Source organism: Gadus chalcogrammus, chromosome 12 (genome assembly GCF_026213295.1).
Source record: "Gadus chalcogrammus isolate NIFS_2021 chromosome 12, NIFS_Gcha_1.0, whole genome shotgun sequence".
Lineage (NCBI taxonomy): Eukaryota > Metazoa > Chordata > Actinopteri > Gadiformes > Gadidae > Gadus > Gadus chalcogrammus.
Window position 1 is genome coordinate 28,276,137 of NC_079423.1, and position 15,708 is coordinate 28,291,844.

A 15,708-nucleotide genomic window follows, 5' to 3' on the forward strand; every position below is an offset into this window, starting at 1 on the left:
CGGGGAAGGCAAACAAATTGACAGCAAACAAATCGGTTGGTAATGGCGATGGTGTGGTAACGGGGCACTTAACGTATGCCAAGTTATACCGGGTTACTATGGCGATGGAGTGAGACTGCTTCCTGTAGGATGGTCGCAATCAACATTACATTTAAAGGGGACGGGTAGAAATGGTGTGCTTTCACAACAATACTATTTATCTGTAATTTAGCATTTTTTTTTTTTAAACCAAAATCATGATGCTTCTCATTAATGAGCAGACAGAGGTTAGGCATTGAGGAGCACGAACAATACTGTATGAAACTAGAATCTCAGTAAGACAAAAACCCTAACCACTGCCCCATCAACACTTTATTAGACCTGGAAACACTGCTCACCCTATAAAACAATCCACTACACCAAGGATACACAACATAAACATAATGTGCAGCATTTTATTTAGAATTTGGGGTCCATCTCATCGTCTATGGGACTTGAACAAAACCAGGTCCAGTAAACTACAAGGTTCCTGAGGACAGTTATTGAGTTACAGGGGCCTGGTACTGTGTTGAAAACGACAGGGACACGTCAGGTTTGCTCCAGGGTTTGCCCCCTTGGAAGACGTGTGGTTTAGCACCCTAGCTTTCTCATTAGCGGGAAGAAATAGAATTGACAGAGGAGATGGCTATTGACACTTTGTGCGCTACCCATATTTATACGTGAGAGAGAGAGAGAGACAGAGACAGAGAGAGCGAGATGTGAGGGATCAACTTTTGGAAGCTTCATTTACAATAAGCTGTGAGGTTAAGTAGCATTTTGAGCAAACGCTGGGACTGTGAGTGTGAATATCAATGCAAGGCTTAGGGGCCAAGGCGGCCACTTAATCAGGGCTCAACACCGAGGGAAAAGAGGAAGAGGAGAGAGCGCGGGATGGACAAGGGAATTAATATGTAGCGCACACATTAATTATGCAATCACCGCCTTAATCTGCGCAGATCTGGACGAGCTTATGTTAACAGAAGCTCAAATTTACTGTAATGACAGCATATTTACATTGACTAAAACTACGAAATCAATATGTAAATGTAATGTTTGTTGTAGCTAACCGAGGGAAGATTGGAAATGTGTGGAGTGGGAAGTGGCTGCATATGTAATAGGGCTGAGCATAAGGGAGCGATGGTCTGTCTGTGTGTGTGTGTGTGTGTGTGTGTGTGTGTGTGTGTGTGTGTGTGTGTGTGTGTGTGTGTGTGTGTGTGTGTGTGTGTGTGTGTGTGTGTGTGTGTGTGTGTGTGTGTGTGTGTGTGTAAGACGAAGTAGGGACTCATAAATAAGGATCCGGTTAATATCACGATGATTTGTTTGGACACAGTCCCGCGCTGCTGCTGGCAGACAAATAAACAAATAAACATGTAAACAGCCAAGCGCAGAGTGAAGTACGTAGAAAGAAATAAGGACTACAGAGATATAACCGAGACTGGGATGAATAGAGGGAAAAAATAAAATGTTACTCTGTATGATTTGAAATATTCAACCTAAGATATACCTTCCGAACCAGACTCGCCTATCTTTCATTGGGCTATCTACAACCATACAACAATCGCACCACAACTGGTAAAAAAACAAACAGACAAACATAGTAGTCTGAAAGTCTTCACAAACAGGAATAAAAAAAAGATATCGTTCTTTCTATCTATCTATCGATCTATATATAGATATATCCCTTAGCACTCTAGCACTTTTCTCCCCCAATAGCTATTTCTAAGCGTCTTTATCTTGTGATGGTGGCAGGACCCCTCCACTGTTGTGTTGACGTGTGTGTGTCTGTGTGTTTGTGTGTGTAGCCCTCTATCCCTTCTCCCTCTCTCTGGACATGCAGAGGCATCTGGGTTGGCCTGCCGCCTCTCTAGGGATCATTGACACAACATAAGGTGGATGGGAGGAAAATGTCACTTAACTTTGAGGACGAGAGAAATCTGAGGTGTTGTTTTTTTTTTCTTTCTCGCAACGGGACCAAAGTGAAGCTAAACAGATTGGTTTGGTTCTGAGGTAAAGCCCACCGTCTCCGCTGTGGGTCCCTATGGCACAGAGCAGACTCTAGACCTTATTAAACGAGCACCGTCGCGCGCGCACGCGCGCACACACACACACACACACACACACACACACACACACACACACACACACACACACACACACACACACACACACACACACACACACACACACACACACACACACACACACACACACACACACACACACACACACACACTTTATCAACAACTCTATCAACACACAGGAAAAAATAAAATAACATCCTCCCAATGTTTTAATGGCGACTCGATCCACTCGCCCCTGGTCGAAGCTCCCCGGGAGAGGGGGGGGGGGAGGACACAGGCAGCCGGGCGGACGCACGCTCCCCTTACCTTCTCCATATCTTACATCCACAACAAAACAGGCGGACGCGAAACCGCTCGGGCTCCGCTCCTCTCTCCGCCATGGTCGGGCACTCGGGGCGGTCACCATGCTAGCTGTCGGAGGCTCTCCATCGCTGTGGCGCTAGCCTGAGAGGACTAGCTGCCGGCTAGCTGAAGCACCCGTATCAGTTACAATATAAATGGCTAGCCCGACTGGGAGGTGAAGGAGAGGAGAGGGGAGGTTGGGGGGGGGGGGGGGGGGGGGGTGAAGGAGCTGGGCTAGCAGGGCCCAGGAAACAAACAGAACCATGGCTAATGAATCCATTCTTTTGGTCTTTTTCGAATTTCCACGAAAACTCAAATAACCTTTGAAAAGCAAACACGCCGAAGGATGGCAACCAGGGGGGAGGGGGGGGATAAATGAAGATGCAAAAAGGACAGCCATTAAAATATTCATCAGGGCATCATCATTTATGCAGGGGATTAGCTCCTCCTCAGTCACCTCTTGTGCTCACAGGCATTCAGTCAACAGGGCTGTGGAGAAGGACCCTCAAGAAGAGGAGGCTTTTAACAATGCAGCCGAACCGCACTGCTGCCCTACAGACATGAGCTTCAGGAAATAATGATCCCATTTGTGGCTTCTTTCAGCATCAGTGGTGGGAAATTAACTACATTTTGAAAATGAACACGATAGTTATGAATTACTTGTATTCATTTTTATGAAATGTGCATTTGGATTTATTATTAGGTATGTTTTTGATTTGTATATATTGCAGCATTACTACTTATTCATATCATTACCCAACTACAGGTTTGCTGTGTTCGGTAAGTATAATGCATATTAAGCCGCAAACCATCTCCCTGATTGCAAAAGGCAGGGCCACACACACACACCTGTGTGTTTTGGAGCATGCAAAAGAACTGGGAAGTTTATTTTTACTGCAGACTAACAGCTTGCCTGCTCCCACTACAGGGGTCCGCTCCAGACTGCACTGTGATCTGCCACCTATCATCTCACAGCAGCTAGAATGACAAAAGGGTCACTGAACTCCCGCAGGCGCACACACACACACACACACACACACACACACACACACACACACACACACACACACACACACACACACACACACACACACACACACACACACACACACACACACACACACACACACACACACACAGGCCTCCACCAAAATGGTTGACACAGAATAATGAGATTTTAACACCAAAAAATGATATCTATGACACTTGGGCACTGCTAAAAAGACACAGCGGTGACGCAAGGGGGGTGAGAACGGGGGCGAGGGAAGAGAGAGCAAGACAAGCCATTAACTGCCAGGAAAATATACCCAACACATCGGGTGACTTGCAGGGAAAGCTGGAAATGGTTGTGAAATGATAACTCTTTGCTGCTCTTCCCGGACGGTAACTTGTGTAAATGCTGACGAATTAAACTGTTCTGCTCAGATTGCTGATGGTTTAACTGGCAATAGAAGAATTGCTTGATTCCAAGTGGATGCGGCCCCAAACATGTTCACCATATTAATGGGTGGGAATGTTAGTGCCCGGATTCTGAGAGGATGCTTAGGTGAATGGATTTTGACATAAAAAAATGCTTTGTACAACATGGTAAAATGGTACATTTCAATTTGTTCATGGCTAAATAAAGGCAACACGGAAATGCAAGGACAGATAACATAGTATCCACCTGTGTTATAGTACCCCAACTTGTGTTTTTAGAACTGTTTGGGTTTTTATTGCACTTTATTTATGTTACACTGGTGGATTCCTGTGTCCTTTGTCTTTGGATGATGTTATATAAATCAACCTTACTTACTCTCTTACAAACTACTTGTGAAGAACCCATTATGCGTTACTTTCCCAAAAAAAAAGTGAAGTTATTAATCGATCAATCAAACTAAGTAAAAATAAGTCCTGTAAGAAAACCTTACTACCGGACCGGTATATAAAAGATCCACTAAAGCGCTTCAGTAATAAAAGGCAGAGGTAGGTTTAATCTTCATGTTTCTCGGGGTCCCTCCAGGACGGTTAGTTTCTCCCTCAGTAGAAGAGACCATCAGAACCACCACCCTGGACGAAGCATCTCCAGACGAGAGTATCGTAATTTCGATCCTCAGTATGTCCTGTACATATTGCTGAATTGACATTAAAAATGACTGACTTTAACAGATGAATACAGCCTTTAAAATGGCTGCCAAACATGACCGATTACAAACACATGCAACCACCAAAGAGATAGATAAAAAAAGATAACAAAGCAACCGCGTTGCCGTAAGATACTCCTGCGCTCAGACACATTCATTAAAAAAAAAAAAGAAGAAAAAAAAGGGACCACTGGGTTTGTCGTCTCCAAGATGAAAGTGGAACAGAATGAGGAGCGAATGGTGGTCCCCATTAGGGCTAGGGGTAGGGTTACCTTTACCTAGCCCACTGATGAGAGAAAGAGCACACGTCGCCCCACCACCTGTCACCAGATTACGACACCACTGCATCCTTGCATCCAGTGGTCGTGACATTTCCGATGGAAAGGCTGCTAATATCGGCACCGGTTCAGCGAGGCTAGCCCGCTGACCTGCCGCGCGAGGCAGACCGGATTAATGGGGCTTCTCTCAACACAACGCTGTGGTCACTAGATACGGCGATCAGCGGCTTATGGTATATTGGAAAATTAATGAAAGGGAGGATGCGCGGAGGCGGTGTGTCGGTACACAAGCTGCAATAAACTCAAATCAAAGGAAGCTTCTGCGGAGGGACAATATCAGGTGGAAGAAATATACGGAGGCAGTAGAAAATTACTATTTACATAACAGGCCGTTTGCGGCAGTAGCCTTTTCCTTCAAAATGTCACAATGGAACCGAGAGAAAGGCATGCGCTCCGGTGTGTCAAAGGTTAATATCATCGTAATATTCAAATGGAGATAGAATTCAGAGAATGTCACTTTTATAGATCGTCTTGGTTCACATCTGACTCCGTAACGGTGCTTGGTGGAACAAGAGCCCACCATGCACTGTGGAATGTATGGAGATAGGGCGCCACCTGGTGTTCACAGTCATGATTCACCAGCACTACCTCTTGCTTGGTCATTTTTCTTTCCTCCTCGCTCAAAACGAAAATCTGCAATGAACACTAATGCACCAAAATGTTTTTGGAGAAAAAGAAGAGGGAAAGAATAGATGGGGAGAGAGAGGGCAGGGTTCAGGAGAGCCATGGGCTTAGTACCTGTTCTGGCTGGTGCTGGCAGTGGGGGCAATATCTGGTGTCAGGACATAGAGGCTGTTGTTCTTGGGCAGGTGTAAACTTCTCAGGACCGTCTGGACAATGATGCATAGAAATATATTTATATACACACATAAAATACACACTAACCATTCAAACTAATTACCAACACTACTACGATGCTAAAACATTTTCGCGGACTGTTCAAAGCCTACAAATACTGTGGCCTTCGAGCATTGTATCAACCCATGGCAGGATTAATGAGTGTTAATCCTCCAAAACTCGATATAGGGTGTGAAAAGGTAGCATTCTTAGGATCACTGCAAACCGTAAGAACACAGAAGAACATAGTTATAAGTATGGTTGCAAAGCAATACACAATATTGATATTCTATTCCTAATTTTCAGGACCTCTTTTCTCCTACAGTTTTTCAACCCCAGACTAATGTCAAAAAATGTGCACCATTCCTAAGATAGTAAACATATTGTATTCTTTTTATATATATATATATATATATATATATATATATATATATATATATTGTACTTGGAAAGTAAATGGGGCCAAAACGCTCAAGTCAACAACTCCATACATCTTGTTGGAGTTCTCAAATTTGGCACATATAAGGAAACCGGAAGTAAGTATATCTCTCATGTTTTGGTACTGCATTGACTCCAGGGGCCGCTATACTTCGCATTCAAACCTAAATGCCCAAAACATCTGCCAAAACATTTAGAAACTTGCCATCAGGGGCTGAATGGACATAATAGACGTATTTTTGCCTCAATGACCTATATGGTCCCTCTATTGGAAAACCTTGAAAAATTACTGCAATTGAAAATGACACAAAATTTGGTAAACATGCCCTTTTGTATTTCCTGATGAAAGTTTTTTTTTTCTTTTTTTATTAATAGCCGAGCAATGGCCAAATTTGATTATGCAAATGAGCCTACAATTATTTAAGCAATCTCAAGCCCACTTCACAGTAAGCCAGGGAATTCAAACTCGGTCAGCACTTTAAGGTCATCCCCCTAAGGTAATTTGGAAAGTTTGGTGTTAATAGCTAAACAATGATTAAAGCTTTGAAGACACCATCATTTATTTGACCAACCATTTTCCCTATTCAATCGAACATCCCATAACTCACGCTGTCTGGTACGTCACCACTCTTCCATCCCTTCAGCTGCATTTTGGACACTGGAACCCCCAGCTCTGTCACAAGGATGTGTTTGATTTCCCCTGGAGAGAGCGGAGGACGTTAACTTTCACTTCTCCACAAGGTGGCAGTGTGCGATCAGGTTATGCAGGTTAACATGCTGCAAAATGGATCATGCCTCCAATCCAACATCGCGATGCATAACTCTGCTCCTATGTCTGTTTCTTGTTTTGGGGGGCGGGGCATACATACCAACTGTGCTGGCCTCCTCCACTACGACCTCAGTGGTCCGCTGCCGGTACTCCACCCTGAAGTTCAGCATGCGGGGCTGGCGCTCGACGATGTGTCGGGAGGACTGGAGGATGGGGCAGAAGGCGGAGCCGGAGGCGGAAGAGGACGGAGGAGAGGAGGACGAGGACGTCGAAGGGGGGTTGGGGGTCGGGCCTACCGCCGCCGCCGCCGCCGCCTCGGCTGCTTCTGATTGGTTGAGGGGTCCGTATAGGTTGGCTTGACTCGCCGCGCTGGCAAAGCTACTGCTGGGGGACAAAAGGTTCAGAGAGATGGAGGTTAAGGATCACCCACTGCCTAAACGGTCACTGGGATGTTCTACACACGACACCAACATAAAACTGATTCCATGAGTGTTGATAGGGGCTTAAACGTACATGTCACATTTATATTATTGTCCAAAATTATGTATCATAATAATGATATAGGTTCTATAAACCTTCACCAGGATGTCTATCAAGGGAGCGATCCCTCCAATGTGCCTTGCCGTGGGTCGTTCAGGGAGTTTGAGAGCTTAGAAGCCCTAAAGCCCTTTGAGACTAACTGTAATGATTGAATTCAAATCGTGGTGGGAAATGTGCTGTGGAAATGTTACGAGTGATCAGGATTGTGCAGACGATTGTTGGGAGAAGGCAGCTCAAAGTGTCCTTTGTGACGACAACGTGCGTTGGGCCTGGCTGGCACAAGAGGTCCTGCATGCTCTTTCACCACAGTTGGCTCTGGACACACTAACGTCCGTTAAGTCGACCGTTGGTGCCGTCTAGCCTCGCTGATCTCTGGCCTACATCTAGATGGCACTGCTGTCCTCAGAAGCTCGAGAGCCAGTCCACGCACAACTCTGGCCACCACCGAATGTAACTGTCATCACCACAGGACAGTGTGTTTTACAGTGTATTCAGTGTTTCTAATAACTGTCAATAATATATATATCTGTTATGTAGGATGTGGCCTGAAATAATGACCAAAAGGGGAGGAATGAAACACTGCATTTCAAACTGAAACACAGCCTCAGGCTCCAGCTGGCTCGGGTTCAGGTCACGTCATCAGAGGTTGTTTACTGGGCAATGCCAATCCCTCCAAATCCGTGCCAGCCACTTAGTAAAGTAGTTGGCTGCTGTCCCCCCAGCCAGCCAGGCTCTTTTCATAACAATGTATGCCTTAAGAAACATCCACCAACTTCTCATGGGCCAAGGGCCTAAAACCTGCACAGGCTTACATGTGTGCGCGCTCCAAAATATTGTGTGGCAGTGAGGCAGTATAACAGAACCTGAGAGCAGCTCTGCTCAGAGAATCTGACCGTTGACTGGGAGAGAAAAGCCCAATAGTGCTTACAGAAGCCCCTTTCTCTTTGGAAACGGTTTACAACTCTACTGTTGGCCAAAGGGGGTAGCAATGCAGTTTCAAAGTTTCTTTGCCTTTTTTGTGGCAAATCACTTTTCTTTTCTTTTTTATCCAGCAGCAGCTTTGGAGAATAAGCATAGGACAAACAAACTAGAAAAAGCTAATACGATTTACATTTCGATGTTTGAGTGAAACAATGAATATGCATTTTTTACTCTGCAGAAACCAAGTAGGGTTATTCTTTGTTGATATATGGTGGGTCTCACCGGAAATGGCATTGCTACCGGTTATCTTGAGAGTTATCTTTTAATCTGAAAGTGAACACATTGAACCAGTCTTAACCATCGATTTTCACCTTTTTAGTTTCTTGCCTTGTTGCTGAGGTAATTGTGCGTTTGAGGGCTAAATTAAACTACTTAATGACCAGTTTATTATTGAAAAACCTATATCATGGGTGCCCCTTATACACCAAACTAAATTGTAGCATTGTCGAAAAGTAATTGATAAAAATTGATTCGGTAGAACAGTAGAAGCAGCTGGATTATAAAACCAGAAAGATGGAAGGGCTTTCTATACTATTATTTGAGACCAATTATTTTGGAATGCACAAGAGCCCAACTAGAATCAGTGATTACACTAAAACCTGTGATCATGCTGATGATGTGCACGTGCTGATGTTCAAATGTGCAAAATACATAACATCAGCACTGTGCATGTGCACATCAAAATAGCTAGCCTCCCCTCACACCTGATGGAAAAATTCTTAGGGGAAAACCTTCCCGTGACTAATAATGAATCACGCACCTTTTATCTTAGTACGCAAACGACGATACTGGAACACATGTTTAACCTGAATGGCATACAAACATGCATACAAAACGTATTTAAACCGATAAAGGTTGGACAGAACTCGTCCGTATTGCGAGTGCAGCTTAGTGTATTCCTGAGAATCCACCGTTATAAAACTGAAAGCAAAACTGCGGCCACAAAAGTGCTTCCCCTTAAGGAACGGTTTATGTCTTTACAGAAGGTTTTTTACCTCTCAATCATATTTCAACAGCTTTGTCTTTAAACGTTTCAATATATACTGGCCAGGTTAATTGCAATGGTGCAAAATCGTGGTTGGTGATTTTGCAGTAGATTTTTTGCAGTAGATTAAGCTAGTACTCAAACACAATCTGTCAGAGGAAATAAGCATGTTTCTAGGTTTATTACGAAGAAACCTTTTAGGGTGGAACCAACCACAAGGTTCTAAGAATTGAACAGGTTGGAAACAAAAGTTTTAGTGCCTCGTGGGCGTAACCTTACATGCAATGGCTGTGTCGCGTTTGAACTTTTGCCAGCATCTTTGGACGTCCAAATAAGTACACAAAGATTCATGCTGAGTTTGTCCCTACTGCTGTGTTGTATGTTCTGTGTATTTGGTTAAGTGAAAAGTCACTTATTGTGAATGTGTGTTACCTTTGTAAGATCCCGTTCTCCTGTGGTATCACTCCATTGATTGCTGCCTAAGAAAATAGTAAAGAATAAACATAGGTGAATGACAATGAGAGAATACAAATAGGGCAATAAAACAAAGGACAATAAAACAAAGGACATACAGGTAGGGGCGAAAAAACGGCCTGAATATTCACATCGGTGTGCATGTGTAACCGGTGTACTTTATGTTATATTTCACCAATAATTATTTTATTCCATTAAATTATTATTTTCCCTTTCTGTATAAATGTATATTTGTTTTGAACGCTTTTATTTTAATACGTTGAGTTGTGTGTAGTCACTTCCTGTTTATTTTGCGCCGTCCTCTCCAGTCAGAGAGTTGCCCTGCTAGAGAGAGGTAGGAATGTAGAGTGCTCCCGGTTTATTAATATTAAGGTATAAAACATGGTCAAAACATAAAACAAACGTAAATAATAATATTTTGAGTTTGTGGTTGTTAGTTTCTGACTAAAGGACGCTCTGTTTAGTGGGTAAACAAACTTTTATATTCAGTTCGGCCGTCTTTGTTTGATTTGGCGCCTTATGTGTCCCCTTGTTTAGAGTGCTCGTGAGACAGACAGCAATCACAGCACTGACATATATACATGTGTTCCCACACAGGCATGTGAGCTCTCTTTTTGTGTGTTTTTATGCATTATTTATTTTGGTGTACGTTTGTTCAATTTGTTAATTTGTTTAGTGGGCATGTTAATTCTGATGTCGTAATGTAACATGTTCGGGAGTCGGAGAGTTGCCCTGCTGGAGAGAGAGTGCTCGTGGGACAGACAGCAATCACAGCACTGACGTATATATTAATGTGTTCCCACACAGGACCCACACAGAATAAAAGCTCCTGTGGCAAATCAGCAGTTGTCTCCTGGCTCATTAACACAACGCAGAATTAGCCTATGCAAGTCAAGGCCGGCTACACATGCACATGTCAACTACTTATACTAATAAACCCAACCGGGACATGGGTGAGTTAGACTACATGTCCCCAGTATAAATGGAAGATGCCAGGTGTGCAGAGGAGGAATGAAACAGAACGTACCACTAAATCCCAGTTGTTGAGCTCGAGCAGAGCGATTGCCTCCGCAATGTCGATTCCAGTGCAAGCCTGTGTGGAAAGATGAATGCAATGAAAACGAAGCAGGGCAAGGTGCATATCAAAGGCTCAGCTCAGACGATCTCAGATATTTTGGTATCAAAACAACACTGACATCAATTTCTAGAAATTTGTTAAAATAACACGTATCCATATATATTGTTACAGCTGTTACATGTTGCATTGTTGTTTAATATAAAACATTTAGACCCCATTTAGATCCTAGACTGGACTTAACTGCAGCATCTATGATAATGAAGCAAAATAATGTCTAATTTAAGCCAACCAGACACAAATGAATACAATATATGCAATACCAGACGTCTGCGGTATACAACCGACATACCGGTCAATTGTATAGAATCCCAGAGATATCGGGCAATGGTATAGAATATCAGAGATACTGGTCAATGTATACCAGACATACTGGTCAATGTTTACCAGACATTTAAGAAAAACATACTTTAGAAAGTATGAGGTTTAGGTCTATAAGTGTTTACCAAATGACATCTGGAATAATTTCCAAATCATTAATATTAACATGTTTTCTACATCAAAACAAGTCAACATATAGTATGACGTTTTTCCTTGGGCCAAACATTTCCAGAGATATTAGACATAATCAATTAATGGATTAAAACATTGGATAATAACAGCCATTGTTAATGCTGTTAACACGCTTGTATTCCGTAGGTATAATGTATTGGTGATGTCTTACGTTATTTACAATAGCATTTGCATTTTGGCCCTACGCAGAAGATACAAGATATAAAAATGATGCAGTCTGTTCGAGATGGTTATGATCGGTTATTGTGTTATACATGATTATAAAAGGGAGGACTGGTAAAGGTTGGTTCACATAATAATAAGGGATCGGATTCTGTAGCCTACATTCCTTAAACAACCCAGTAATGTAAACAACGTATTTTTGAAAACGATATTTTGGTGCATTCTGCCAATCGCTGTCTGGAATTGTCCCGGGCCTGTACCTTAAACCCTATTGTTATAACAGTTAGTACATAGCACTCATAACATTGTATATTATAATACGATCTAAATAATTTTAATATGAAGCAATTTCGACAAGGATGACAATGCCCTGCTTTTGACGTGATACGATGATGGCAATCCAGAACAAAACACTTTAGCTAAGCAAGAGCCAATGTGTTTGTGGATGGCGGTGTGGATATTTCCTTAGAAATGCCTCTACCAACAGCCCCATTACAACGAGTTGTTTTCCATTATATAGCATGCATCTTGTGTCTTTCTGGCTAGCTTCATGGACAACAAGCTGGCTATCTGATCTGTTAGCTAAAAGGATGTTACACAAACTTTCATCCATGGCAACAGAAAACATGGAAAGTGCCTAAGCAGGGCTAGCTGGGGGCTATGCCATCCACAGTATCACAGAGAGTCACAAAGACGGCAGTCGATGTCCTCTGGCTACGACCAGACACAGTTCAAGCTAACCTATGTGGCTGTACACTTGTCAACGGGCTAAGTGCAGGTTTATGTTTGGGTTAGCAGACTGTCAACTCGCTAGCTCCCCTGTTAGCCACAGTGAGCGCTAGGCAGTGTTTACGCCGTGAATCAGCTGATGGTTGTTGTTGTCACTCGGGCATTAGCACAATCGCAGATAAGAGATTTGTGAGTGGCATTCGTTTGAGGGCGAGATAAATGAAGGGACATGTAGAAACGCACCTGAAAATCCGCCAAAATCATTTCTCTATCCATGTTGCTATCGCCGCTATCGGAGGCCATGGCAATGACTGGCTAAAAGCAATTCTTCTCCTTGCGATCCCCGCTTTCTTGCTTCTCGAAAGGTGACGAACTATTCACAAAATCCTTCTCCCAAGCGTGACAACGTTTGGGAACTTAACAAATGTCAAGTACGTCACTTCATCAAGCTCCAAAAGCATCAAAAAATCACATATGAGTAAACTACAAAGATCACGTATCTCCTATCATTATTCTCAACTATCCCATTGCTTTACGGCAAACGTAAAATGGGACTATTGCGGGAAAATGACATAACATAAACTCGGATTTTCGTGCATTAACCATTCGATCATTGTGCTTATTATGTGCAACGGTAATATGTTAATACAAGAACAAATAATATTTGTTAATGAGCCCTCTATCTATCAAGAAATTCCTGAGTTGATATAGTTATGGGCTACACCTTGTCGCACTGTTTAATGTGTGAATGTATTTTTCTACCAGCTGACCAGCTACAAAGATAACCAAACTCGGAAGTATAATGTGAATGGACTGTGCAACAAAATATAATGTCCTACTCAAAGGCAGTTGGACAAAACACTGTGTCCAACTGCACATTGAACACATTGTGTGTGTGTGTGTGTGTGTGTGTGTGTGTGTGTGTGTGTGTGTGTGTGTGTGTGTGTGTGTGTGTGCGTGTGTGTGCGTGTGTGTGCGTGTGTGTGTGTGTGTCGCCTCGTGCCCACTGCACCGTCAGTCAAAGGACTCAGAAGGCGTGGCTGACGGATGGGGGAGCTTTCCAGGGTCGTCAGAGCCCGAGTAGTACAGTGCTTAAATGTGCATACGTGATCTGATTGGATGACGGATCCGTCGCTGCCGAAAAAGATGAACATTTTTCAACTTTTTGACGGAGCCTTCAGCGCACGGATCCACAATGGGATAACATAGCCATACAAAGATCCAATGGATGGGAAATCAGCCTGCGTCCCTCCAGAGAGGTCCGCAAGGTGAAGTCTGACACATTTTCTAATGCGAGGACTTCTTATACCGTGGCACAGGTCTCAGAAATGCTGAGATCAGCTCTGCTCCACACATGATGTGTGATGGAAAAATCGATCATGTTGTTTCCCCTTCATCATGTAAGCTCTATCTCTTAGTCCTTGCATTGTCTAGCCACTCTACTTGTCCCTAGCGTTATCTAACGTTAACCTTTGTGCCTAGGGCATACCGGGCACGAAGGAGCAGATATCCCCTTATGCATTCTTCTCATTGATGAGAATACAGGAAACTCTGTCCTTTAATTAAACTTTATTTGATTTGGTCATTGACAATTATGATGTGGGGTCTCATAGTGGTGACTTCTCAGTTGGACCCTTCGACCATTGACCACCCCAAGGATGTCAGTGAAAAGGCACAATCAACAAATGGCAGGTACAGATACTGAATGTGAAAATATCATTTTCACATTACAATCCCCAAGGCAGAGGTTACATTTGCGTCCTCTCGATATATACTTGTCGAACACGAGGGGGCGATATTGATTACAGGGTGTAACCTAGCTGTATTTTCAGACGACAGAACAAAATATGTAGTTATTGAGCATTTTGGCTTAAATGACGTTGCATCGCTAATAAATATCTGCCCTTAAATTCAAATATCAAACCACATCGGGCCTACTGCGTTGCATACCCCCCCCCCCCCCGCCCCACGGCTGCGACGTTGCACTGTTGTCCCGCCCTTCTTTTTCTTCGAGACTATTTCAAAGTAATAATGTCGAAACAAAAATGCATCGTCAAACAGAAACTCTTTTTATCTGAAGCGTTTGAAAGATGGGTCCGTATCAGAGCGATGATCTTCTTTCACTGAGTAAGTTATTTATGAGATGTAGCCTACAAATGATTACGTTGAAGGGCGAGGAGTCAGTTTAACTGACTACACTATAGTTTGCGAACACAGCCGAGTTTGCTCATTATAGCATTGGAGATATTTTTATGTCATGATTTACAGTAACTCGTTCGAGACAAGATAGTAGGTGGGCGGTGTTTCCCCGTAAGTTTTAAAAATGAGCGGCAAATATCTGCAAAATCCGTGTCATGACATTTTCTGCGTCACCGTTATAGAGCTTGCATGTAGATATTTATGTGATCTAATTTTCTTTTCAGATCGCCAGGACAAACTGGCAATCCACATTGTAACAATGGTTAATTTTAAACCTGAGGATGGGATGTCGACGTGTTACATGGAGGAAAGCACCGGACATGATTTTATCCCTGGACTATAAATACGATCAACGTGAGTTTTGCAAAATACTCTCATAATGGTACGTAATGCATGTTTGCATATACAAATTAGCCTCAATCTGATGCACAACAAAGCAAATAGGGTTATTTTAGCGACCTGGCAGAAGCCATGCTTATGCGTTGGTTAAATAACAAAGTATAAGCAAAATAAAACAGTTTGTGAAAGGTTTTCAAAATACTGTAAAATGGTTGAAAGTCCACCACAGTAGTAGGAAATATGGGCTACTTACTCTGCCCCCGCTGTGCTAGGCCTTTCGAATGTTTTATTTAGTTTACAACGTTTAATTCAAGAAACATTTTAATTAAAATGTAGGCTTGATTTAGTAAAGTAAATAGGGTTAGGGCTATTTCCTCTATTAAAAAATATAGATCAAGTAAATCATCTCACTTTTATAAGTGGTAGAGTCCACACAATAACAGTTATCAAATGATATTGGTCCATGAACTGGCTGTTATGGCAATGTCTGCTTTTGAAATGTTAACCAAAAGGATTCGTTAACTCATACATTCTTTATTTAATTCATTCGTTATAGGCTATGTCCTGTTATTTCGAAGCATTAATTGTGCAAAGTAGTCAACTGGTAATATCCTCTATCAAAATACATAAATAATAGTCCTATTATTTAGTTCATGCTTCAGATTCAAGCATGAACAAGAAAATGATTGTAACCATATTTCATCA

The 15,708-nt window shown here is 42.6% G+C and overlaps 1 protein-coding gene across 2 annotated transcripts in view; it reads right to left on the reverse strand.

Annotated features, from left to right (window-relative positions):
* Positions 1-12,996, reverse strand: part of faf1 (Fas (TNFRSF6) associated factor 1) — a 59,417-nt gene extending 46,421 nt beyond the window's left edge. Inside the window, exons 1-6 of one of the 2 annotated variants that reach the window (XM_056604313.1) lie at positions 12,709-12,996; positions 10,954-11,019; positions 9,885-9,931; positions 7,047-7,327; positions 6,786-6,877; positions 5,641-5,732 (exon numbers count right to left, since the gene is read on the reverse strand). In XM_056604313.1, the coding sequence (XP_056460288.1) occupies positions 5,641-5,732; positions 6,786-6,877; positions 7,047-7,327; positions 9,885-9,931; positions 10,954-11,019; positions 12,709-12,768 (638 nt within the window). In that variant the 5' untranslated portion in view covers positions 12,769-12,996. Of the gene's footprint in view, positions 1-5,640; positions 5,733-6,785; positions 6,878-7,046; positions 7,331-9,884; positions 9,932-10,953; positions 11,020-12,708 lie in introns of both variants that reach the window. The other variant, XM_056604312.1, reaches the window with a different exon arrangement.
* Between the last annotated feature and the right edge of the window lie 2,712 nt (positions 12,997-15,708).